The sequence below is a fragment of the Dufourea novaeangliae genome, unplaced genomic scaffold (assembly GCF_001272555.1).
Source record: "Dufourea novaeangliae isolate 0120121106 unplaced genomic scaffold, ASM127255v1 scaffold162, whole genome shotgun sequence".
In the NCBI taxonomy this organism is placed as follows: Eukaryota; Metazoa; Arthropoda; class Insecta; order Hymenoptera; family Halictidae; genus Dufourea; species Dufourea novaeangliae.
In genome coordinates this window covers 746590-772971 of record NW_015374046.1, presented here as the reverse complement: position 1 = coordinate 772971, position 26382 = coordinate 746590, and the positions used below count along the sequence as shown (strand labels likewise).

The 26382-nt window shown below is 35.3% G+C and overlaps 1 protein-coding gene across 1 annotated transcript; it reads right to left on the bottom strand.

The window, feature by feature from the left end:
• Positions 1-1587: 1587 nt before the first annotated feature.
• LOC107189653 (protein TAPT1 homolog) lies at positions 1588-26382 on the bottom strand. The gene is made up of 7 exons (XM_015578237.1): positions 26026-26382; positions 25275-25429; positions 24355-24452; positions 6939-7270; positions 5556-5653; positions 4956-5171; positions 1588-2094 (listed from the first exon to the last, which is right to left on the bottom strand). Exons 1-7 carry the CDS (start codon positions 26102-26104, stop codon positions 1588-1590), a joined length of 1485 nt encoding a protein of 494 aa, XP_015433723.1. The 5' UTR covers positions 26105-26382.

Genomic DNA, 26382 nt, shown 5'->3' with positions numbered 1-26382 from the left:
CGAGATATATTAATCTTTCTCCTTGGTATCTCTTAATACAATAACCATAAATACATACTTTCTAAATCTTTTTTTTGTTACAAATTCAAAAATATAATACAATGCTGTTTACATAGTACATTCAGTTTTCCATTAACATCAATAAACTATTCGATGCCATTTTCGCTAAAAGTATTACTGGCCGTGGCTTACTGTGTATACAGAATCTATACATATATACGTAAAAGTTTTTCAATTTAATTTTATCATTTAAAATGTTTCTTTTACTACTAATATTTCAGTCTGATTAAAGACGTAAAGAGCCACTTATTAAATAGCAAGGCTTATAACACAAAGAGAGGGATTAATTTGATATTCAGATTATTGGGAATCGGTTATGCTAGTTAAGAAAAATTCTGTTTTTCAACGGAATTGCGGACGCCCGCTTATACTTCCATGTGCGACAAGATTTTCAAAAATGTTCATTGTGCAGCAGAAACTTTTTGCAATTTGTCAAATGAAAAATATAGTGCACGATGAAAAAAAAGTAAACGAATAAAAGGAAAATGATCGAGGATTGACAATCTCCGTCGATGGAACTCAACAGAAATGAAGATCTTTTTCGTTTTTCGGAGTTACTATTTTTATTGGATACTTAGGAGGAATTTATCCATTTAAAAAAACGAAGTTGATCTTCAAAACGTTCACCAGATTAAAAATAAATAATGTTTTTTGCTCTTTCCCCCTTATATATATATATATATATATATTTAATAATATACGTACATAAGTCTACTATAGACAATAAAATAAGAACTTCGTTAAAATTTCTAATTGAGGAAGTACGTTCCTATTCAATTACAATATTGTAAATTAGTTGACAAATAAAAATATTTTTGAATATTTGTATCAACCTTTTTAAATATACATATTGTGCAGGATCTGGACTTCTGTAGAATGCACTAAATTCTTCTTAAACTCGTTTCTATCCGAAAGCGAAATATTCTGCGCTCGATGATTGGGCCATGTCACCGAATGCAGAATGATCCTTAAGCGTTCAATAAGCAATATAAAGTACAGGAAATTGTCGGTGATACGGGTCGATCGTTAATTGTGTGTCCACGGCGTAAACACTTTGAGGTACGTTTAGCTTCTTGATGCAAATGGATTAATCATTTTCTTATGTCTAAACACAATCAGAATAAAATTAATTAAAGCATTATTTACATTAGAATAGCATTGATCATTTTGATTTACCATGGCTTAGCTTAATAGTTCATTAGTACGTTAACCATCTATCTGGTTAACTATCTCTTATCTGTTTCACTAATAATGCTATAATAAAGTACAAATTTTCTATGCAGCCACAAGATAATCAGTATATTAGTACATTATTAATCGGTATAGATAAATAACAAAATATGTACTTCTGTCCCCCTATCAGAGGTTGTTGCAATAGTTATTCCTGTAAATATAAGATACCTATCATATCACAGTTCTTAACAGACAATACTCACACATATACATGTCTTTCCTGCGAACAGAATTATAAAATCTTTTACGTTGCATTTAAAAATATTTTGCCAAATATTAGGAAAACAGCATTGTTTACAGTGTCGCGTCTTTTCTAACTTTTTCAGTATCTTCTAATATTTCCTCGTTGAGCACAGCATCATTTAAGCAAACATTGTTCAAGCTAATCGAGCTATTAGAAAACATTGTGGTGGCTAAATTTGTGCTCTTCGACTCAGGGTTAGTCCGAGAATGATCTTTAAAAGACGCGATCGTAACGTTTGATTCTTCTGAATGCGAGGAAATAATATCACATGCCTTGCCAAGAATTATCAAACTAATTAGAATTCTAACGGCGATTAAAATTAGGTAGGCCAGAAGTAATAAAATGATGTTTGCTGCTTTCGGAGACGGCGTGATTCTTCCGATTGCGACGCCCAGGGGAAGAGGAATGAAGCCCATCCGACGTGCTACCAAGTCCGATTGATCAGAAAACGCTGTTTCTTGACGAGGTTGAGTCATATCGTAGGCTAAGCTTATTGTATAGTCTCTATACACAGTGGAAGGAAGTTCGTTGAATCGAGTTATGAATGCATGTTTTACCTGAAAAAAATCATTATTCAGAATCAATAAACTGTGCAAAGCAACTAACTATCATAGAAGGTGTTAAATAAACATGTGTGACACTTTTACAGGGTGTAGTCGAAATTGCGTTCGAGCCTTCGTTTCAAAGTTATTAATTGTGTAAAACACAAATTTGAACTTTTTTTTAATGTTTTCATATGCAACAAGCGTGTCTGATAGATCTTATGAATTAAATACAGCTCGATCGCCCAAGCTGTGCGATATACTGGGCTAGCCGGTACGGTGATGTGCTTCGATCTAGTGTTAGCTTCAATTAATTTTCATATGGCCAATTTTAAAGTCTTCTATGTTTTTGAAAATTTGTTCATAAAGAGGATAAATAGGACTATATCCTCAATTTTTTTAATAGTACCTCCTATAAATTTGCATTTCTTTCAAACAATTACAAAATAAATGGTTAAAAAATATTTTTTTTAACTGAAATAATTGTTATTTGGTACTCTTATGTCTCCAGTATAAGCATCCACAAAGCTCGTTTTGATCGGTTTGTTAGTTCAACAGTTATGATTTATTTAAAAAGGGTTGACACTATATTTCAAACAGCTGTGGAATAACAATTTTACAAATTTTTAAAAATCCTTCACTAATGACTACCTATATAAACTGTAAAGACGTGTCCCTATTAAGTCACAATTTATAAGTTATATGATTCATGTAAACAAATGCTAGACAAAAGTGTTTATTGAAATTAATGCATTTTTGTTTGTGCATGCTCTTAGTAAATCAGAAATGTGAATGTATGCATTTACTAGTAAAAGTATAAAATTTCATTTCGTGTGAACACATTTACTAACCAGATTAGTTGACTGATTTCAATGACTAGGAGATGTATAACAACATTTACGAAATTAACGCTTTTTACTTCAACAACATAATATTTACTTTCACTTGATAATTTAACGAGCATTTTTTTATATAAACACAAATCAATGCTTATTAACACTAGAACTTACCAAGCAAGTCAATACACTCTTATAACGACGATTAAAACGTTATGACAATACATTGTTTCAGATCTTTTGCATCTTTTATTAAGATATGAAAGTGAAACAAAATTAGTTAATCTAAATTTTTAGAAGCTTTATTCATGTTTATCCACTGATCAAAGCAAATATGTGTTTATCGTTGGTAATTCTAATGTTAAGGGAGGACAAAAAAGAAAATCAAAGATTGAGAGTTATTTTTGCTACTAAATTGGAAAAAGAATCAAGAATGTTTAATTTTAATAATTAGTTTGTCCGGGAAAGCGCGAACGCAGTCCCGACTAACAAAAATTGTACGTCCGAGATATCCACATTAGGGATATTCGCAAGGGTCAGCTCAACCGTAGTGCAATGGAAGAGCCTCGCCCTGGAGGAACCGCCTTCGTGATCACGGTAACCTCTACGCCAGGTAAGTATGCTTTTCTCTCCTTCGGGATGATACTTAAGGTCTTTACCGTACATTTTCAACTGCGAGAAACCTCTTCATCGTCTGCGCACCCTAGTAGCAGTTTCAAATACTACGCAATAAGGTAAGGCACTCACATTCTCACATGATGATACCCATGTGTGACGTGTATTGAAATCAATTGAAACACGTGTATGATACTACGAATAAGTGCGTTATGAAAAGTAGCACGTGTCATTTGTCTTACGAAGACTAGCACTTTGGGCTTTCTGACGACGAAAAGTAGCACATTTCGATTTTGGTCTCGAAAAGTAGCATGTTTTCATTAAATGAAAATTAACCCGATCCAGAAGTCCGTCGTGAAACGTAGTACGGTTCACTTCTACTTATGAAAAATATTACATTAAACAGATTCTGTATTCATAATTATGCACATGTATTGTAAATATTTATTACGAGTATTTACTCAGCTTTTTTTTCCTTGCTGGTAATTTTTTTTAATACTAACAACATTTGTGAATATAACCTAAAATTGGCGCGATTGTGTATTCATCGATTCCTGTAATATTTCATAATTAAATCACCATGGAGAAAATATCTGTGGAAAGACGAGGAAGGCTCGTCGGAAAATGAGGTAATGTGTCTTTTACCACTTGATATATTTACTACAAATGTTTGGATAATCGATTTTTTTGTATTTATATAATATAGGAAAAGAATGAAACTTATCATTTGACTAGGGGTCGAAAATGCGAAAAAGTATTGTCCACACGCTAGAAAAGATTGGAAAATTAAATGTCGTTAAACTGGATTTTAAAAAATACAGCGTTGTAAAGCTCGTGACCACACACATTTTTTCTCTTTTACAGTTTGATTATCCAATCATTATTATTGAAGATAAAAATTATAAACGAAAAATTTGTCGGCGTTTGTCGCAAATCTTCCACTACAATACTTGTTTTTATTTTAATAGTGAGTGGTTTCCTTGATAAATATAATATAAATCTACTTGCCCGTGTGGAACATAAACTATTTTGACTACTTGACTTATTTTTATCTTTTGCACTTCTTCATCAATCTATTAAAAATAAAGTTTGCAGAGAAGAAAAAGGAGACAAAAAGAAAATGAAAAAGGAAAGATAGAACAAAAATGTCACAAAAGAACAGAATCAAAACATGATGTAAATACTTTATAAAGATTTATGTGTATAAATATTGTAATAAAAATGTTAATAAATATTCGGAAAATAATATTGCAGTATTCTTTTGTAATAAATAATCATATAATAATGAGAAAGTCATGTCTTTGCAGTGTAACGCAATGTGACATGTGTAATTTGAACATGAGACAAAATCAAAGAAAGACTCTGATAGATAGTGATAAAATTTATGTAAAAGTTAAGCATTATTTTACATTTATTGTTACATACCCAATCGACAAGGACTTCTGCCAATAGTAACATTATACAATCCGGTAAGAGCACTATGAGGCGTTCTGGTTTCCAGGCATACTCTTTCATTGTTTGGAGAGTGACAGCAAAAAGAAGCATCATCATATGGAAACGTTCTCTAATGTCTGCACAAGATAGTTGGAACAGATTATTCTTGTCGAATTTCTTAAAGACGGAACCTTTTAATTCAACGAACTGAAACACAAATTTCATATTGTCAGTTATCGTTCTTTTTGTACGTTAGAAGAAACATATTTGAATTAGTATCCAACAATATATGGAAACAATTAAATATTGTACATATAGAAAATTGATACCTATTGGCCCGTATACAGGGTGGTTCATGTAACTTGCACGTTAAGATTCAAAGTTTTTGAACTTACGATATTTTATATTTTTATGGTAGTATTGTACTTAATACATGAACAAAGTATTTTTAAAAACGCATATATATCGTAAGTGGTTTTAGTATTTTTTATAATCGTAATTAGCAATATCAATTGGCTAATCTGTATTTCTACGGACGTTATTGGTTTTTCGAAACACTTTGTGAAACACGTACTATTAATGATTACTTACATTATTGGACATCATTATAGTAAGCAGAGCTTTGTTGCTGCTATTTATTGCTACGTTCAGTGTGGTTGCTTGGAAGAGCACCAGTATACTGTGCAATACTTTAGAAACAATGGTTAGGAAAAAATTTAGTATCGTGCATTATAAAAATTCAATCACAGAACCGTATGATAATAATATGTCACACCTTTATGGACAATCATTCACATCTAGGGGGTGTAAATACCCGGTACGGTAATTCATGGTGTCACCCCATCTCCCTCAAGATTATATAAAATGTTTGGTCGTTAGAAAGCATGGATTTAAGAGTTCGTAGCGAATATCATTTATTGTAGAAAAGGGCTTCCAGTCGTAAAATTGGCAAAAATGTCATTTTTTAACATACGTTTGAAAACATTGGGTGTCACCCCCACGATAGTGTCATCCTGCTTTATACCTGGCGCCCATAATTTTAAAGAGACTTGAAAATACAATTAGAAAATCACATAGAAAAATATATATTTCTAAATAATTTTTTAAACCAAAATAATAGTATTTCCGACAACTAATTGTGCACAAAGGATAATGAATTGTTGTTTAAAAGTTCTCAAGGTATTAAAGACAATCTGTTCTCCAGCATCAACTCTAAGGGATGTATTCACCCCCTAGATGTAAATGATTAGCAATAAAGGAAAATAGGTATCAAGTATTTCTCAATTTATTACTGCCTTTTAAAATTCCAAACATTGTTTGTACATTTTCGTGTTATTATTGAGATATCCTGTCAAAACTTATTGGCTGTAGTTAGTGATCGGACTAATACGGATACGGATATTTTTTCGAAAATGAAGCCGGTAATGCAGTTAACATCAATGCTACTCAATATCGCATTTCTTGTACATAGTACCCATACTTCGTAACTTTCGAAGTTATATTAGACAGACATCAATGTTTTGGTGAAATATCAAATGAATATTGATAATTGACAATTTCGTAAAGTATCAAATGGGTATCAATAATTTCGTTAGGTATCATATGGGTATCGATATTTTTGTGAAGTATCAAACGAACGTTCGGTATGTATTTGTATTGAATTGGTATCAATTCAAGAGGTATCAGATCGATAATTAATACCAAGTACTTGGAAGTACCAATCATTAAGTATTGATACTTCCGTAGAAGTATCAAACAGGTATCGATACTTTCGTAGAAGTATCAAACTGGTATCGATTATATTTGATACCTACAGGTTTGATACTATTCAATACGGAATCATAATTTGCAGCCTGGACTCGATAGTATCGATACGGTATCAGTCCGATCACTAGCTGTAGATAATATTTATTCTTGTACTTTTTAATTCTATTTATGAAATAGTTAATTTCTATTTACATATATAAAGGATACAGACATAAGTAACAGCAAATAGCAAATGTGGCAGAGTACCCAAATGCTGAGATCTGGCTTGTGTCTTCGATCTAGGTTCTGTAGCAGTCCATAAAAGAGCATCAATTGTGTCTTGACCGAATGCACTGAACAGTCGATCGCCAACTTCCAGCATATTGTAAAATATGTACAATTTTATTACAGACTGACTCTTCACTAAGTGATACATCATGGAAGTGTCAACTTTCCAAGTAGCTATCCAACAGCAAATCACCAGAAAGCCTTTTAGAAGATCGCAGATTTCTGCGGGCCGTAGCCGCCTTTTTCCAACTCTTAAATTATCCCTCTCCTTGCTAGATTAGAAACAATTTTTACATACAATATTCCATAAGTAGTCCGTTTGTATGTTAGGTTAACAGAAATAAATTCAAATGCACGAATTTTTATGAAATGTATTTACAAATGAGTCTGTTAACTATTTTTTTGTGTATAATTACTTAGAAAAAATATCTAAAGACAAGTTTATTTGAAAGTTTGATATTTGTAGAATATCTTTACGAATATGTAGGTATTTACAGATATAAAATCGTTACTGCCTTTTGTCCATCAAACTGACTTATGTATTATTGAAATGTTGTGAACACAGATTCACACAAAGTAACCAACGGAAGGATGAATGATCTTAATCATAAAATTTTATCCAAAGACACAATCGGCAGCGTACGTGTATCCCATCATGATTTTTAAACTTTTACAAAACCTACAATAAAAGGTACAATTAAAAGGTTTAATGAATTCCAGGGACTCCTTATAAAGGCAGTGAAATCACGAATTCGTCGTAATTCCATTAGGAGACAAACAGTAATTACCACGGAGATGGGAGTGACTAAGGAATCTTTGAAAAACATGCTTTATAAAGACTTTAAACTCCGTGAATGCCGTAAGAAAAAAGGTGATCTTCTTGCTACTCGTTTGAAAGTAATACGATTAGAAAGAGCGAAAGCACTGATAATTCGATACGCGGGAAATAAACATCGTCGTATCCTGTTTTTGGATGAAAAAATGTTTAATGTAAAAAAATGCCTAATGAAATATGCCCGAGTAGCAGTATCCTGCAAACATAAGCACAGATTAGTAACGGGAAGGAGGCGAATCAACAAGAAAAAGGCAGGTGGTGAATTGTGGAGAAGAAGAGCAGGAGATAAGTCATGGAGAAAAAGATTCTAACGGTGAAGATCATGCAGGAAAATTGATAGGATAAGACAATTACAGTGGACTCTAACTATTACGTTGGTGCATATGAAATGTCGGATATTCTTTAAATGTGAACATTTGTCTCCCTGTTTTCGTTATGCTTTTGTTTTTGGCATAACCTGGTTTATAGTCGTACTGTCCATTGCCAGAGTCACATTTTAGCATAGAAGCTTTTCTCAAAAGTGTTCCCTTTTGTTATTTGCTTTGAATTTAGCACCGTTATGAATTCAACCGATATTCGTGTAATATCGGCATGGATCTCCGCTACAAGTCTTACACAATTAAAGTGAGATACAGTCAACCCTCCTATAACGCGGTACTCTCAGAACGCGGTTTCCATATAACGCGGAGCTGAAAATGCGACAGCCCTCCTATAACGCGGTACTCTCAGAACGCAGTTTCCATATAACGCGAAGCTGAAAATGCGACAGCCCTCCTATAACACGATACTCTTACAGCGCGGTTTCCGTCAACAGCATCCCATAAGTTCCTTCCGCGTAGCCTAAGAATGTTTAGCCTATGTTTAGTTCGTTAGGGCCTATTTGAATTATAAGGGAACAGATGGCGCCAGTTTCATGTAGGTCCAGGCAGTCGGATCGCGACATAGTAACTAGATATGTTTATATAAAGATTATCTCCGGCTTATCTGATAGCCGTCTACGACATCGGTTTTAGTCTTCTCAGAGCTCTTTCACAGTGTACACGTTTTGTTGGTGACCAAGTCTTTCTAAAAATTTTTCTGCACCGTCCGTTCGTTCAGCTTTTTGCTGCTTAATTTGTGGTTTATAATTGGACAACATTACACAATACTGTAAGTAATATTCTTCATTTGTTCTAATATAATAATAATAAAGTAATTATTAACCCTAGATTTGCATCATGTCAAACACGAAAGAAACAAGGAAAGGGTTAAAAAGAAAGTTTATATCTCTTGAAGATAAAATCGAAATTCTAAATCGTTTAGAAGGTGGGGAAAATCTATCGTCGGTTGCAAAATCAACCAAGTTGAATGAATCTACAATTCGAACCCTAAAGAAAAATGCAGACAATATAAGGAAAACTGTGGCAGATGGCTGTCCGTTAGGTGCGAAACGTGTCACTCGCACACGAAATTCTAATATGGTTAAAATGGAACGGGCGTTAATGATCTGGTTGGAAGACTGTATAGCCAAAAAGATTCCTATCAGTGGAAATCTTATCAAGCAGAAAGCACTTAAAATCTATGAACATTTAAGGAATATTGGGCATTCTTCTGCAGAGCTAGAAAATCATTCGTTTGTCGCGAGTAAAGGGTGGTTTGAAAAACTAAAAAAAAGGTACTCATTACACAATATTAAGTTTCAAGGAGAACAGGCCTCAGCAGATGCTGAGGCTGCCGAGAATTATAAGCTGGAATTAGCTAGAATTATCAATGAAGGAGGCTATTCACCTCATCAGATTTTTAACGCCGATGAGACGGCATTATATTGGAAAAAACTACCATCTAGGACCTTCATTTTGAAAAATCAAAGGCGTGCTCAGGGGTTTAAACCTTCAAAAGAACGTGTCACCCTTCATATGTGCAGCAATCTATCAGGGAGCCTGATGATAAAACCTATGATAATAAATCGTTCTTCAACTCCCCGTGTTATGAAAAACATTAATAAGACCGAATTGCCTGTATTCTGGCGATCTAATAAGAAAGCTTGGATGACCCAAGATTTATTTAAGGATTGGTTTTATAATTGTTTTATCCCGGCAGTGGAAACCCATACGATGGAAAAAAATTTGTATTTCAAAGTTTTATTGGTTCTTGATAACGCTGGTTGCCACAACATACAACTGGATCATCCAAATGTAAAAATTGTCTTCCTTCCTCCTAACTGCACGTCATTAATACAACCTTTGGACCAAGGAGTCATTCAAACTTTAAAAATGTATTACACACGCCAAGTTTTCCAAACCATTTTCGACAGATTAGAAAGTAGTGAAAATAAAACCCTTACTCAAGTTTGGATGGAATTTTCTATTTTAGATTGTATTAGAACCGTGTCATCGGCTTGCGCGGAAATTAAACCATCAACGCTTAATGCGTGTTGGAAACCCCTTTTACCTGAAATGGTTCAAACAATACAAGATGATTCTACAATTTCACTCCCAGTTACAGAAATAGTAAACATTGCTTCTCGTTTAGGCGATGAAGAATTTACAACAAACCATCAGGATGTAAGAGAACTCGTACTCGGGGAAGAAACTTTAGATGAGGATGAACTGATGGATTTAATTGATGCACCCACCTCAAATCCATTGGTAAACGAAAATAAGGAAAACGAATGGGTGCCAAATGTCGATTTACAAGATGTGAAAAAAGGGCTAAATTTGGCTAAAGAATTAGAACTCCATTTCATTCAAACTGATCATTCAACGGTGCGTAGCGCAAAGTTTAAAAGAGAGTTAAGAAATTGCTTAGCTCCCTATAGAGAGGTTTTAGTGGAGTTAGAAAAAAAAGCTACAATCGAAAACCAATGTGAAGATGAGCCAAGTGAGGAAGACATTTTGCCTATTAAAAGAAGACGAGTTAGGCGACTCATATTATCTGACAGCGAGGATGAGTGTTGAAAGATTAAATTTTACAAAAGTCTTTCTTGTTTTTGTTGGAAAACAGTTTTTCAGTTTAGTTTTGGTATCATTTCTTTATATAAACTCTTCAATTCAATAAAAATAATTTATAATTTATCTTGTCCTTATTGGTCTCCATATAACGCGGTACGAATAATGTGATTTGTACTAATTCTGCGTTTCTTATAGCGCGGTTTCCATACAACGCGGTAGACGGTTTCCATAGAACGCGCTACGAATTAGCCTGGTTTGTACGGTTAAATCCGAGTTTCTTATAGCGCGGTTTCCATATAACGCGGTACGCACTCACCGCGTTATAGGAGGGTTGACTGTACTTCACCGACAAGTTTAGACAGGGCGTGCTTTAGCACCTTAAAAGAGCCAGGACCCGAAATTATAAAGAAAGTAACGACCGCAACGCGGGACGTAACAGTCCAGAAGTGAGATTATCCACTATAATTTTCTCAAACCTGGTGAAACTGTTACTTCAGTGAAATATTGCCACGAAATCAACAAAATGCATAAAAAGTTGAAAGATTTATGTCCAATACTCGTCAATCGAAAGGGACCTATCCTATTGCATGACAACGCCCGACCACATGTCTCACGAATCACCGTACAAAAACTCAATGAACTAGGATACAAAACCTTGCCTCATCCAACTTATTCGCCGGACCTTTCTCCCACGGATTATCATTTATTCAAACATCTGGAAATCTTTCTGCGTGAGAGACACTTCAAAACTCAAGCAGCAGCCGAAAACGCAGTTGAAGAGTTCATCGACTCTACAACACCAGAATTCTATAATACTGGAATGAACAAACTTGTACTACGTTGGCAGAAATGTATAGAATCGAATGGTTCCTATTTTGATTAAATAACTTCATTTTAACCCGAGATATATTATTTCAAAGTTCATGCTTCAAAACCGCAATTATTTTTGCACCAATCTATTATAATACGTTTTTTTACCGGTAAAAACTTCACTGCCACAGAAATTTATCGAGAATTATGTTCTGTTTACGGCGATAAATGCGTGAGCCTGCAGATGGTTACGCCACGAAGAGTTGCACGACGAAGAGCGCGAAGGACGACCAGCGCACGCAGTCAACGAAGAGAACGTCGCACTTGTGAAACAGCTGATTGAGGAAGATGGGCGGTATACCCTGGACGAGTTGGCCGAAAAACTCCGAAGTAGAGGCGACTGTAGTCGATCTTCCATTCGAACCATCATTCACGACGAACTTCAACTGAGTAAAGTGAGCGCGCGATGGGTGCCTCGTCTTCTCACTGAACAGCACAAAACACAACGCATGAACGCCGCTCGTTCATTTCTTAATGCGTATGTGGAGGAAGGGGAATCACTGCTCCACCGCGTCGTAACTGGAGACGAAACTTGGGTGTACCACTATACGCCTGAATCAAAACGATCGTCGATGCAATGGGTAGAGAAAGGCGGCCGATCCCCCAAAAAATGCAAAACGACATTCTCTTCCTGCAAGGTTCTGGCGACAGTGTTTTGGGATTATCCCGGTGTTTTGTTAATTGATTATTCACGAAAAAGGTAAGACTATCAACGCGGCATACTACTGTGAGGTCCTGAATCGCTTGAGAGTCGCAATAAAGAACAAAAGGCCCGGTTTATTGAGTCGAAAAGTCTTTTTGATTCACGATAATGCTCGTCCGCATTCGGCTCGTGTGACCCAGGGAAAAATTGAAGAAATTTAAATGGGAAATTTTCGGGCATCCCCTCTACTCGCCTGACCTCGCCCCAAGCGACTATCACGTATTCCCCGTGATGAAGGAAGGGTTTGGGGGCCAGCGATTCGATTCGACGCAAGAGATCTCAGACGCCGTGACTCGGTACTTCAAAAAACTGGACGAAACCGACATGTTACGACCCTGGAATACGAAGATCTAACGCGACCTCAAGAATGTGAGTTTGTTCAAGATGACAATGTCCAGGAAAACGAAGAATTTACTAGCAATCAATTTGATGACATTTGCATCCCACGTGAAAGTGGTAATGTAGACTTAAGTTATAAAACTCGAGCTGTTGAGTTTTGGAGAAGCGGCTAAAAAGCACGCAGGACTCTCAACAGTGTGCAACATAAATTCAGGAAAGTTAAGTCAGTTAATCAACTGTATCAATGGGAAGAATCATTGACAAGAGGTACACGCAGAGAAAAAATATTATCAATAGTGAAGTATGTACTGGACAAATGTTAAATTCAGGAAAGTTAAGTCAGTTAATCAACTGTATCAATGGGAAGAATCATTGACAAGAGGTGGTACACGCAGAGAAAAAATATTATCAATCGTGAAGTATGTACTGGACAAATTTCAGGCTGCCGTCGATCAGGGCTCACTTGTGCACGACACGGATATAAAACAATGGGCGCTAGAAGCAAAGGATGTCGTCGATCTTCCAACATTTAAAGCTTGTCATACCTGGATCATGAATTTCAAAAAAGCGCACAACATCGTTTCAAGAAAAGTTATTGTACAATGATAGACAATTTTACCAATAGAGTCGTATACAATTGCACAGCGTGTTAAGGTTATTAAAATTTATTTTGAAAATCAGTGTTCAATAAAAAATACCTATCGTAAATTACGTGATTTTCTCGGCATACATAATCGTCCATCGGAGCAAACAATTCGAAATTTGGTTAAAAATTTGGTGAAACTGGATCTGTTCATGATAAACCAAAGCCTGGCAGACCAAAAACAGTTCGGACGAATGAAAACATTGCTGCTGTTCGTGAAAGTGTTGCTAATGACCCATCAACTTCAATTCCACGTCGTTCTCAAGAATTGAGCATTTCTTATGGCAGTTTGTGGCGAATTTTGCATAAAGATTTGCATTTGCATGCTTTCAAAATTCAATTAACACAAGAATTGAAAGAACTTGACCATTTGCAACGCAGAAATTTCGTTGATTGGTTGTTAGAACATCGTTCAATTGATGCATTGTTTTCACGCAACATCATCTTCAGCGATGAAGCTCACTTCACATTGGATGAACACGTCAATAAGCAAAATTGTCGGATATGGGGAGATGAAAATCCAAGAGCCATTAAAGAAAAATCACTTCATCCAAAAAAAGTTACTGTTTGGTGTGGATTTTGGTCGAAAGGCGTAATCGGTCCATTCTTTTTCGAAAACGAGAATGAAGATGCAGTTACAGTGAATGGTGCACGTTATAATGAAATGATTATTGATTGTTTATGGCTGAAATTAAATAGAATCGACATAAGCAATGTTTATTTTCAACAAGACGGAGCTACGCCACACACAACGCGTGAAAACATCACTTTATTGCAATCGAAATTCAGTGGTCGATTAATTTCAAGGAATGGTGATGTGAATTGGCCACCTCGTTCGTGTGATTTGACCCCATTGGACTTTTTTCTTTGGGGTTATTTGAAAAGCAAAGTTTATGCCAGCAAACCAGCAACAATTCATGACCTGAAAAACAACATTAGAAATGAAATTGGTAAATTGAAACGAGCAAATATGCCAAAATGTCATCGAAAATTTTGATTTCCGAATTGATGTCTGTAAACGTGGTCGTGGTGGTCATTTGGCAGATATCGTTTTTCACACATAATTGTCATAGATAATACCTGATAATTAAATAAAAAAACCAATAAAATTAATAACGTATTTTTTTTTCGAGGTCGTTTTATAACCACGATAACTATAAATGTAATAATTATTATTGCTTACAAAAATTTAAATACATTCTTCAAATGTCAATGAATAAATGCTCAAACCTTGGAACTGTAACACGAAGTATTTTTCTTTTAAAAAATTCTCAAAGACTGCCATATTTCTAGCGCGTCACACTAGGGAGACCCCTTAAATGACCTTCGTTGACCTTCAAAGACCTTAATGTTGCACATCATTGGATTCGTCTCGATAGCCGCTATCAGAAAATAAGTACCAAAACATAGCATTCTATCTAGAAAAACAAAGTTGACCTTCAAATCTCTGAAGCGACTCCACCTAGCAACAAAACAAAACAGCCCCCGTTGTCCCATGCAACTTTTGTTTCGAAAACTTTTCTACTACTATCATACTTTCGGAGTTATTCTAGGTGGCAATAGTTAGTGCCTCACCCTGTATACATCGTGAGCACAGTGAGCAAAATGAGTTGCAATAACGCGCGTATTAGGCACAGTATGCTTTTCACGTTCGAATTGAAAATAAATACCTCCGAGGCTAAGGAGATGATTTGTCATTTTTGTTCTTTTTTGGTTGGTACAACCTTCAATGACACAATCCGATCTTTAGTATTTGTCTGGCGTCTGTTTACATCAGTCAACTTTTTTCTGTTTGTCGCATTTTACTATGGATAATTTTGTTGGGCAAGAGTTTGTTTGAAATTTTGTGTTCCAAACGAGATTCCTTGTGCCGAATCGTTGAAAATGTTGCAGAAAGCCTTTGGGGGCTCTGCTTTATCGAAAACCAGAGTACACGAGTGGTATAAAGACTTTAAAAGTGGTCGTACAGTGGTCGAAGATTTGCCTCGTTCTGGACGTCCGAAGAAACCCGCAAATACCGAAGAAAACGGAATTGTGCAAAAACAAGAAATTGTGCTTGAAAATCGTTATACCAGCCTGAGAGAGTTAGCTAGTGAAATTAACATTACATATGGAACGGCTCAGCACATTGTAGTCGATATTTTGGGCATGAGACGCGTCGCAGGTAGGCTCGTTTCAAAAAATCTGACTTTCGTTCAAAAACACCATCGGAAGACGGTTGCTGAAGATCTCATTTCTGAAGCGAAAAATGATCCGACCTTCATGAAACGGATAATTACAGGCGATGAGACATGGGTATACGAGTACGACGTGGAAACAAGTCAACAATCGTCCGAGAATAAAGGATGCGGTGCGTCGTAATTTGCAGATGAAGTGTGTTAAAAACGATGACCGGTAAAACTTAGGAATTGAACCAACGAGAGGGAGTGTAGGCGATGACATTAAAACTCTCAGTGGACAGACCTCCGAAAAAAGGATTCCTATACACCATTAGATTTTTTCTTATGGAGATATGTAAAGACTAAAGAGAATATGAAACAAAGAATACGTGACGCTTGCGCTTCAGTGACTCCCCAAATGTTAAGAAATGTTAGAACAACTTTGATGTTTCGATTAAATAAATGTTTACAAGCCCGTGGTGGACATTTTTAACATTTAATTTAAAGAACATTTTATTTCTTCACGAACAAGCAAAGGACTCAAGCGCGTGTAATTCAATAACGCAATTTCCGAGTGCCTCAAGTAAGTACCTACAAGTCGAAACTTCAAACTGTTATATCTCATCATAGAAATATCTGACAAAAAAATGTTTCGGACAAAAGTTACTTGTTTTTCCTGTAGAATCTACATATGTAACCTTTTATAGGGGCTCCATTTAAATGGAAAATATTCCTAAAGAGGAAGGGGGCGGGGCACTTCACGTTTATGTAGTTAGAAAGGCCCTTCAGATTCATGCAATTTAAGACCAAGAACTTTAAAATCGATGGCATAGTTTTCGAGATATTGAGCTGTTAAGAGTTATGTTAGCCACCCTGTATAATTGTACAAGGGACCCGAGAGACAACGAGATTTTTTCACCGTTTTTATAAAGTTTTCTTGTTCATTGGACGGTATAAATATAACAGAAAGAGTATATTACCATTCCCATTGAAAATGCTCAGTTATATTCGATGGGACGATTGTACGTAAAGAACTGTCATATATTCCGGTGTCAGGTTAGAATTTCCATCAACAGAGACATAATGGGGAAGTAGATTCTTGTAAGAGTGGAACCATTTAACGTTTATTATTATTTTTTTTATATATACAAGAATTGTTTAGAAATAGGAGCATTACTTTCTGGATCGCGATTAGACTAGTATCGTTTCAAGCGCATTCGTACTAGTTTCTTAATCAGTTTTTTTTTTTTAAATTTAGAGAATCCGGTCCAACATAATTACGTCACACATCGACAAGACTTACAACCCTGTGAGAAATATTAACATAACATACGTCATGCCAACAATAACACGCTATCATACAGGGTGATCAAATGGAGACTTAAATTTTTGAATTAGCACAGAAGGCTAACAAACAGGTTGAGATCTGAAAACAATCCCTCAGCAGTATTTTCAACTCTGTATCTCGGCCATTATCAATCAGACGAAAAGGGACCTGGAAACCTTCCGCAACGACAACTCCTTAGGAAATACTGTCGCCTTGGAAGATATCGCGAAGGAAGCCAAAATCTTATCCGCACACGGAGTTCAAAATGTAATAACATATGGAACAAAGGGGATCTCGGCAACAACGGGAATAATAGGAATTGCCCTAATTTCTGTAATTAGTACATCTTGTTATAAAAGATATAAAAGACGGAGATACACCAGGGGATCCGAGAAACCCATACCGCTGAGAACGGCCATATCAGCAACGGTGCAGCTCATGGTAACATCCCACACCCCACCTTCGTCGTTGGAAATGCACGAGATCACTCCGCAAAGACCATATAAGGTAATAGAAGCATACTGACCAGGAGTCGCTTGAATCGCGAAAATTCTAATCTTTGCAAAATTTCGTTCCATAATACGTACTTTTACCTTATAGATTGAAGTAGCCGAAGATTTTGAACATCGTACAAATTTTTCCGTCTGTTTAGGAGCTCTTGATGGAAAACATATACGTATTACGAAATATATTATGAATAGCTTTATGTACTGCAATTGTAAGAATTTCTTTTCAATAGTTTTTTTTTATATACCCGATGTCGTCTGTAGACGTCTCTATGTTTACGTTGATTTTCCAGGCAAGGAAGGGGACAGTACTGTTTTGGAAAATTCTACACTTTATATGAATTTAGAGATATTAATTCTTTATGCATTTCTCATGGGAAACCATTAACCAGAACAAAGGACGAACTATACCCTATATGTTTGCTGGTGATGAAGCTTCTTCACTATCGAAGCATATATTAAGGCCCTACAATCGGAAATTTTGATCCCATGAGTAAAGAATTTTCAATTATAGATTCAGTCGTGTTAGAAGATATATAGAATCTACGTTTGGTATTTTGTCGAATAAATGGCGTGCTTTTCATACTGAATATTAATATTAATTCGAAGTTTGCAGTAGACATTGTTAAATGTTGCTGTGTTCTCCACAACTTTGTTCGAGTCCGTGATGGATACCAAGAAGAAAATACTTAATCTATTATAGGTTCTTATTGTGTATACTCGACACACACATGTTACATTAGTATATACGTCTTCGCAAACTCAAGCAACTATAGGCGGCACCACCATCGCACTGTCATGGCGTCTGTGGAGGGTATAAACAGTGTAGTTGTTATACTATAAGAAAATAGACTATATTGTAATTAAGAATAGAATTAAATATTTGTGAAACAAAAAGACCTTTGATAGAAGGACAAAGTATTCTTATGACAAATCGCTTATTCTTGTGTGGCCTCAAATGCCGATCACAAAATTCGGTGGATGTGTTTGCACTTTATTTAGAGACGAGTAAGATACACGATCCACCACAGGAAATAAACATTAACATTATCACCTACAATGTTTATCGTTTGTTTATACCCTCCAAACGTTCGCGGTCCGTCTAACGATCGTAATATTTTTCTAAAGAATTTTCGTCTTTCAGTGTCACCTAACCTTTCTGTAATTACCCTTTCCTTTGTTCTAATACTACTATTACAATTTCCTAACAAATTAGTTGAGTGAAATTCCCATTCACAATATTCTTTCCTTTCACTCGTGATCCCAAAAGGATCTTGTAACTGCGTCAAAAATATTAGTTACACTTAATCTATCTGGTTTAGTAAATAAATTCTCGGTGTTTAAAATCACGCTTACATTATTACTATTAAAATCTATACCTTCATTTTTCGACTGAAATTCCGCATCGCAATATAAAATATCTGAGCTCGGTGATTCAACTTATGTCATTATTTCGCACGATTCTTCTTCTACTTCATTATTGTGTACCTCCGTTCTGCACGTGGACGCCAAATGTCCATATTTCTGGCATTGCGATGCAATGTGTCCATGTTCACTTAAAACATTTTACATCCTTCGTTAACTTGAAAGCGAAGGTTCCGCATAAGAATGACCGTTGACCACTTGAAAAAGGAAATTGTTCCTCACTCAAGGGTACCTGCAGCGACCTATTTCGCGTAGCGGCCACCACGTGACTTGTGGGCAGTGTGGCGCACCCTCAAGAATAATATTCCTACGCCAACGTCAGCATCTCCAGATCCTTAGAATTTCAGCCAATTCGAAAAGGCCACAGCGACAGTCCGCAAATTGTAGACGCTCGGTCGTCAGATTGAAAGCGACCACCAAACAGTTCAAAACTTGTATTTCTTTAGTTACCTCTGTTGTACATACATAGTTTGTTATTAAATTTATTTAAACACTATTAGTTTGAATATTTCTAATATCTCTCACACAAGGTTAATTTGGCGTGTGAGGTCGCTGAATATCGAAGCGTTCGGCTAAGGATAACAAACTCGCACTGGTTTCTTCATCTTCTCCTCCAAGCGTTTCGCCTTCTATCTCATGCTACCTTTCATATCTTAGTAGATGAAAAACTTCATCTTCAACTCCCCGATGCTGTTGGCTACGTACAGTATAATTTTATCCATTTCCACGTCTCGGACTCTATCGATAATACACTGAATCGCAGAATCTAACTCTACATCTGCTTGAGCAGCAATGTCAAGCATCTTGTAAATATACTCGTGATATGATTCGTCATCCCGTTTCTTCCTTTTCGACAACTCTCAGTGTATTTTATATAGGTAACCTTGCTTCCAAATTCCAACTTCAAGGCGCTACATACACTTCCGGCTCCTCCCACATTTTTCATAGTTCTTGAACAATTTCGTAGAACCTCGTAAAAACCTTTCAGCGTACACAAGCATTTGGATGTCCATCCATTCCCACATCTCGGCAGATTCCTCAAACTCCTTGAGTCAGATTATGACATTTCGTTTATCATCACAGCTGGACGTTGTCATTGATTTCTCAACATCTTTGAAGCTGGGCACATACTTTACACGTCAGCACATTCCACCGGCATTACGTCCCAATTTATATTCGTCGTAATCGTTTTTATCAATGTCTTTGAAACGGACACCTTCATTTCCATCAGCTGTATCTTCTTTGTCGCCAACGTCTTCATCTTCACTTTCTTCTTCCAGCGACACAGCTGTTTCTATACGTCGTTGCAACTCTTCTTTATTTTCTCATATCCTCAATTTCCGTTTTTTCTATTCAGAATTCCGAAGCTCCAGTAGCTTCATATCGAGATCAGGTTCCTTACACTTGTTCTGAGCGTCCGTAGTTTTGATAAGTCTGTCACTCATTTCTGCAGTCTTTGATTTATAATTGCACTTTCCTTGTACAATTCAATCCCGTAAGGGCCCCCAACTTTGTAGGTATAATTTTTGGATGAGACACGATATTTAAAAAAAACTGCATATTTGATAACATAAACAAAACTAACACTATTTATTCTAGAAACTTAATAATTACGATATAATGTAAACCAAAAATAAAACTAGGATAGTACCGTCTTTAGTCTTAAGGCTTAATACGTGTTGAAATTAAATACGTTTTTCCGTCGTGGCGTCTTTTCAACGACTGCCCTATGACATGGGTTTTCTCTGGATATCCGGAGAGCAACCCCATTATAGATTTATCATGTCTGAAATGAAGGTTGATTTAACACCAAGTGTGCGTGAAGAAGCTGAGGAAAAACCGCGAAAAGCTCACGCTCCTCGCTCTCGTAAGACACGCGCACGCGACAAGCAACGCATGGAACGAAAGAGAGAAAAATCCGACCGGACAGTCCGTCGTGATCGTGAGGCAATAGATGCTGAGTTGCTCCTTGATAATCGAGAGGAGTTAACAGCCTTATTACAACAACAGGCTCGAAGCAAGTGGCAAAATGTCATATTTTAACCTCATTATTAAAGTCACAATTTGTTTACGTGAATGTATACAACAGTAATAATAATAATAATGATTTAATATTATTTAATATAGCCCCTGGTATGTATAACAATATTATAGTACGTATAATATCAGAAATGAATGGAATTTATATTTACCAAAATTTCTTTTCTCTTTTTCGACCAGATTCTCAAAGTCTGGATTAATTGCAGTGCACACTTGCACCCACGCTCCTACTTCCTTCGTTTTATTTTGTTCTCTTTTTTGTTTTTCCATATTTCACGAAATCCCTTTCATTTGCTAATAAACAATTCTAGGTCCATATCAGACATTTTCTTACTGTCTTGCCGTCGAGCGGCAGCGTACGATTCCCGGCCAGGCAGTACGTGCGTTCCTTTTGAAGAACGAAAGCATATGCCGTCTAGTAACCCCTAAAATTTGCTTCATATACTGAGTGAGTGCGAAAGTTCGGGCCCGATTACTCATTAAAACTTAACCACCAATTTAACGCGTGGAATTTTTTTTATTAACCAATTATGTAATCGTCATAGCTGTTTACAATCGTTTCACTGTCGTGTTAGCATTTTGATGGTTCCATCATAAAACTGTGTGTTTTTGAACTGTGGTTTTTGACGGCTCCCAGAGATGCGAATTTGTTCCCATTAAGATGGTTTTGTAATGACAAAAACGAGTGATAATACGATGTTCCAATATGGGGGAAATACGGCAGATGCAATAAGACATCCTATTTCTGTTCCTTCAATTTCGCTGAGATCTGTGTTACTATGTATGATTTTGCATTGTCTTGTTGAAGGACAACTCCCTTACGACTGACCAGAGTTAGATACTTTTCTTGTATTCGGGTTCTCTTCAAATTTTTTGTAACAGTTGACAGTACTTCTCATAATTGACCAGCGGACAGTATCTTAAAGTAAAGTATTCCTTGGAAATCCCAACAAACAGAAAGCGTAATTTTCGAGGGACACAAATTAGGTTCTGCTATCGGTTTTGGGCGATAATTTGCAACTTTCCAAGTTCTTTTGCGTTGCACATTGTCATAGAAGACTCAGTTTTCGTCACCAGTCACCAGTCGATCCAAGAACGCCTCATCATTTAGTCGGTCGAGCAAGGACACAGCTACATAAACTTGATTCAATCTCTTCGTTTCGATAAACAAAAGTGACACCCACACATCGACCTTCAATGTGTACACATTTTTGTTTTAAATACCAAAATGTAGTCGATCTGTCAACGTTGAGTCTCTGAAGACTCTCTTCGATGAAAATGCCTGAATTATCTTGCACTAAATTGTGCACAATGTCATCAACTATACCAGAAGGTCAGACAGAGCGTGGTTTATCGTCAACATGAAAATCGCCATCTCTAAATTTCACAAATCATTTCTGAACGTTTCCAATTGTTGGTACACGGTCCTGATAGATAGAATGAATATTCTTTTACGGCGATTCCAACTGTTACACGAAACTCATAAAGCATGTCATGCCATAAATGCACTTTTTCTCACTCATCTTCATATGTCTTTTTCACAACGTAAATTCAATCAAAACACACTAGTCTTTTGTTCAAATGACAACTGAATATTTTACTTTTCCACCGATATATGATATGCACATGTAACAGTAGATGGTTTTAGCATATAACACTTCGAAGGACATCTATTAAAATCGGGCACGAACTTTCGCACTCACAGGTGAAGACGGCAGAACAACTTTTTTGTTTCTAAGGCCTAGCAATTGGATATGAACTGGTCTGTTGTCATGTTGTCGTCGATGTTATAAAATTAATAAACGTGCACGCACCAGCGACAAAACTGTCTTTCTGATAACATTATATATTGCGTTGGAAGAAGGAAAGATTGAACTGCTAATTCATGAAGTGCAGAAAAAATCAATTCTGTATGAAAGACATTTGGCGGAATATGCAGACATTACTGTAAGGAAAAAATTGTGGGAGCAAGTGTATTCCATTATAATAAGAAATTAGTCTCAATTGTCGGAGAATTGAGGAGGAAAAAGCAAGACTAGGTAAGTGTATACATAGTCGTTTATTACAATTTTGCTTATATTTTAACATCTTGCCATAGAACTGGTCCTTGAGAAGTAAAATAGTTTACAAAATAATGTCTCACGCTTACTCTCATACCGCAAAAGTGTTTTCGCTTGTTTCACACTCTGTGTTACTTTCGAGAGGACGATTAATAGACAATACCAACAAATTGTATCCAATCTTTTACACTTACGTAATTATGTAACATTCGGCAGGTCATAACAATACTGTAACAGAAATTAATATTCACGTCTAGAGACCAATGTAAAATTGACCATTTATTCGTTAAAATGCCAAATGTGCATTCTATAAAGTGTTGCGCTTGCGTGCGTCGACAATTGTACATTTTTTTTGTAGATATCAAATTTTTTTTCAAAAATGATCGTAAAACATCTTGAAATATGCGAATCTAAATGCGTCATCGTCAACAACATAAAATGGCATTACCCGTCCTTCATTATTAGTAGGCAAACCCGATCGACTGGTAGGTATATTCTAAAAATTATTTTATAATCTTTTACCCATACTTAAATTTTTAAAAATGCTATAAACAAAAACACATAATAGTAAAACAAATGTATAGTCTGCATTCACCCATGCTAGGAGCACTTGTGACAAATATTTTTTGTAATTAAAAAATGAAGAACCACTATCAGACGGTTTAATCGGACAAATATGTTTTTCATCAACCACACCAGTCATATTTGCAAAAATGCATACATTTATAAAATTGGGTAGCTATTTGCATCCAATCCTCCTCGCTTTTATTGGATGACATACCTATATAATGGTTGCATATAATTAAATATTAATGTGCAAGTGCCATGCAAAAAAAAAATTGATATCGCGAATGCTCATATTCAAAGTCAAAAGAATGACTGATGATCTCAAGAGAGGAGGTCCGCCTAAGGCTACGGTTACAGTGGATTCGTATTCGGACGACTAGTCCGTCGTCCGCATACAGAATCAGCCGATTACCCGCAGAGAAGTGAGAGACATGATGAAGGAGATGGGGACAAAAATCCTCGCTCGCGTAACGAGACCCGAATCGTCACTTGAGCGGGAACCGTACCGAAAAGAAATACCGTATAGCGTGTGGTGAGTGAGAGTATCGATCGGCGAGAGAAAGAGAGAAGGATAGAGTATCGCGAAATATCGATAGCGAGCGAGGAATTACCGGTCTAGTTCGTGGGCGGACAAAATCTGGAGCGACAGCGGGTAGCGACACCCCGCAAGTTCTAGACAAGGAGCGACCGGAAAAAGGATATCGTAATTCCATAAGTAGGCCTTCTCGTCTTGTTTCCGTAGAATAATCTAGATCTCGTTCGCCAGGACAAAGTCGCGGCTTTGATATCTAACGCCGAACTCGCCAACGGACGCGCGGGAACAACTTTGTATACCTCCTCAGTTTGTTAACGTAGATATGATAAATGTGAATTAATTCACAACATATAACAAAATAATGTAAAAATTAAAATAGTATGTGCATTACTTCTATTTAATTTACAACAAACTTACCCTAAACAGCGCCAAAGGAGTCTTGTAATTACTGTCCATAAGGCCATTGCGAATCGTAATGGTAGAAATGTATAAACAAACAAAAAAGAATCCGCACACTGGAATAGAAATTGTATGTATTAAATGCTGCTATTACAAAAATACATGCTGCTATTAAATATACATTCAACCAGGATGAATTTAAAAATAAGAAGCACTTTGACAACTAAAAGTATTTCAATAACTTTCTAAGGAACATGAATGTATAATGCATAAAAGATGGTACATACATATACCCATCAACACCTGTAATAACTTTTTCCATGTAGTGGAAATTTTAGCGTTAAGTTTCTAATTGATGTGTCCTATTTGATATACTGTGTTTCCATACAATGATCATTATTTACAAAATACTAATAGTTACAGAATACGTACGTTTATTTAAAAAAAAAAGTGATTAGTGATCATGAATATTTATTCAATTAATAGTGGCTACAAATGTTTGTTAATTATCAAAAACAGTTCCATAGTTCTGTGCAATTTTTTAAATGAACTCATAATTTTTAATGCTATAATAAAAGATACAGTGAATTTATATTTGCAAAAATTTACATTAAATAATAAGCCCATTATTACTACTATTTAAAATTAAAATTTTTCAGTTTTCAACATTTCACAACGAGCTCATAAATAATATAATACCTGTATAACAAAAGTTATCAGGAAACATATAACCAAGTAATTGTACAATAAAAATATATACATTGACTTCAGAAATTAAATTAACCCCCATAATAGTTTAATTAAAAAATCATATGTAGAAAATGAGTCAGACTTATATTACAAAATAAACAATTAATATTTTGAAAAAATTAGATTATGAAAAAGGTAAATAAAACTTACTTTTTAATAAAATATGATATTTAATACATTATTTTTACCTGCAGAAATCCATAGACCATAAACTTTTCAACTTCTCTTGGTATTTTCATGAAAGAGTAAATTTTTTCTCTCCTTGCAGAAAATCTTTCCTCATCATATTCCAATTGATATCCTCGTGTTAATTCAGTTTGTAAAAATTGTATAAGAGGCACACCTATAAAAATAACTAAAATAAAGACATTTACCAATAATAAAATGATCCTAAAAGTTTACAAAAGGTTTTAATTATTTAAAACCAACCGTTACAAAATTTCACAATTCTATATACAAATTTGCAGTGAAAATAATACTTAAATTTCATTTTATACTTTTTCCCCATGTCAGTTAAAAGTATATTATACTTTAGTTTATAAAATGTGATCCATACTACTAAATATTCACTAAATGATTGAATGCTTATGCGAGGTAAAAATAAGTTATAATAGGAACCAATTCGTAATAACTGTATATATTAATACTTTGTGTAAGCTAATAAAGTAATAAATACATTCTACAAGTACATAAATTTAAAAAATATATCCTACAGGCACATAAATGTAACAAATACATTCATATATATAAAGAATCATCAATTATGTATTTATATACTTATTATCAGCAAACTTAATAATATCACTATAAATAAGTAATTATAATAGGTAACATATGAAATTTAACCTAGTATGTTTGTTCAGAAAAAGTATTATAGGTAGATCGCATTACAAGGCTAAAAAAGTATATTTATTATGCAATAATTGACTATATCTTTGCTTTTACTAGACTGCTTCGTTGTTTTGAACCTTGTATATTTTTTTTCGGTGAAATTTTGCCAATTTTCGTTAGTACTCATTGCTTCTGTTCATTCCTCTTTTTGTTACTACATAACCTCAACTCCGCTGTTTCATCATGTATATGTACATACCAATTTTACGTGTCCCTTTTGTATCAAAATAACTCTTTTCGAGTAAATTTTATTTTTTATTAGCACTTTATACAACTGTTATTCTGTAAATATTTAACTTGTAATGTAAAGTATTCCACGTGTAAACTAAAGGAAGAAAATTATTCAAAACACAATTTTGACCGGTCTATGAAATGAATAAAGCACCATACAGCACACAAAACACC

Coding starts and splice junctions, on each gene's coding strand:
- LOC107189653 (XM_015578237.1), bottom strand. CDS start 26,104: ATGAGTACTAACGAAAATTGGCAAAATTTCACCGAAAAAAAATATACA. Junction 7,271..24,354: donor CTCCTTTGGCGCTGTTTAGG/GTAAGTTTGTTG, acceptor TTTCTAATCTAG/CAAGGAGAGGGATAATTTAA. Junction 5,654..6,938: donor ATTTGCTGTTACTTATGTCT/GTATCCTTTATA, acceptor TTGTTTCTAAAG/TATTGCACAGTATACTGGTG.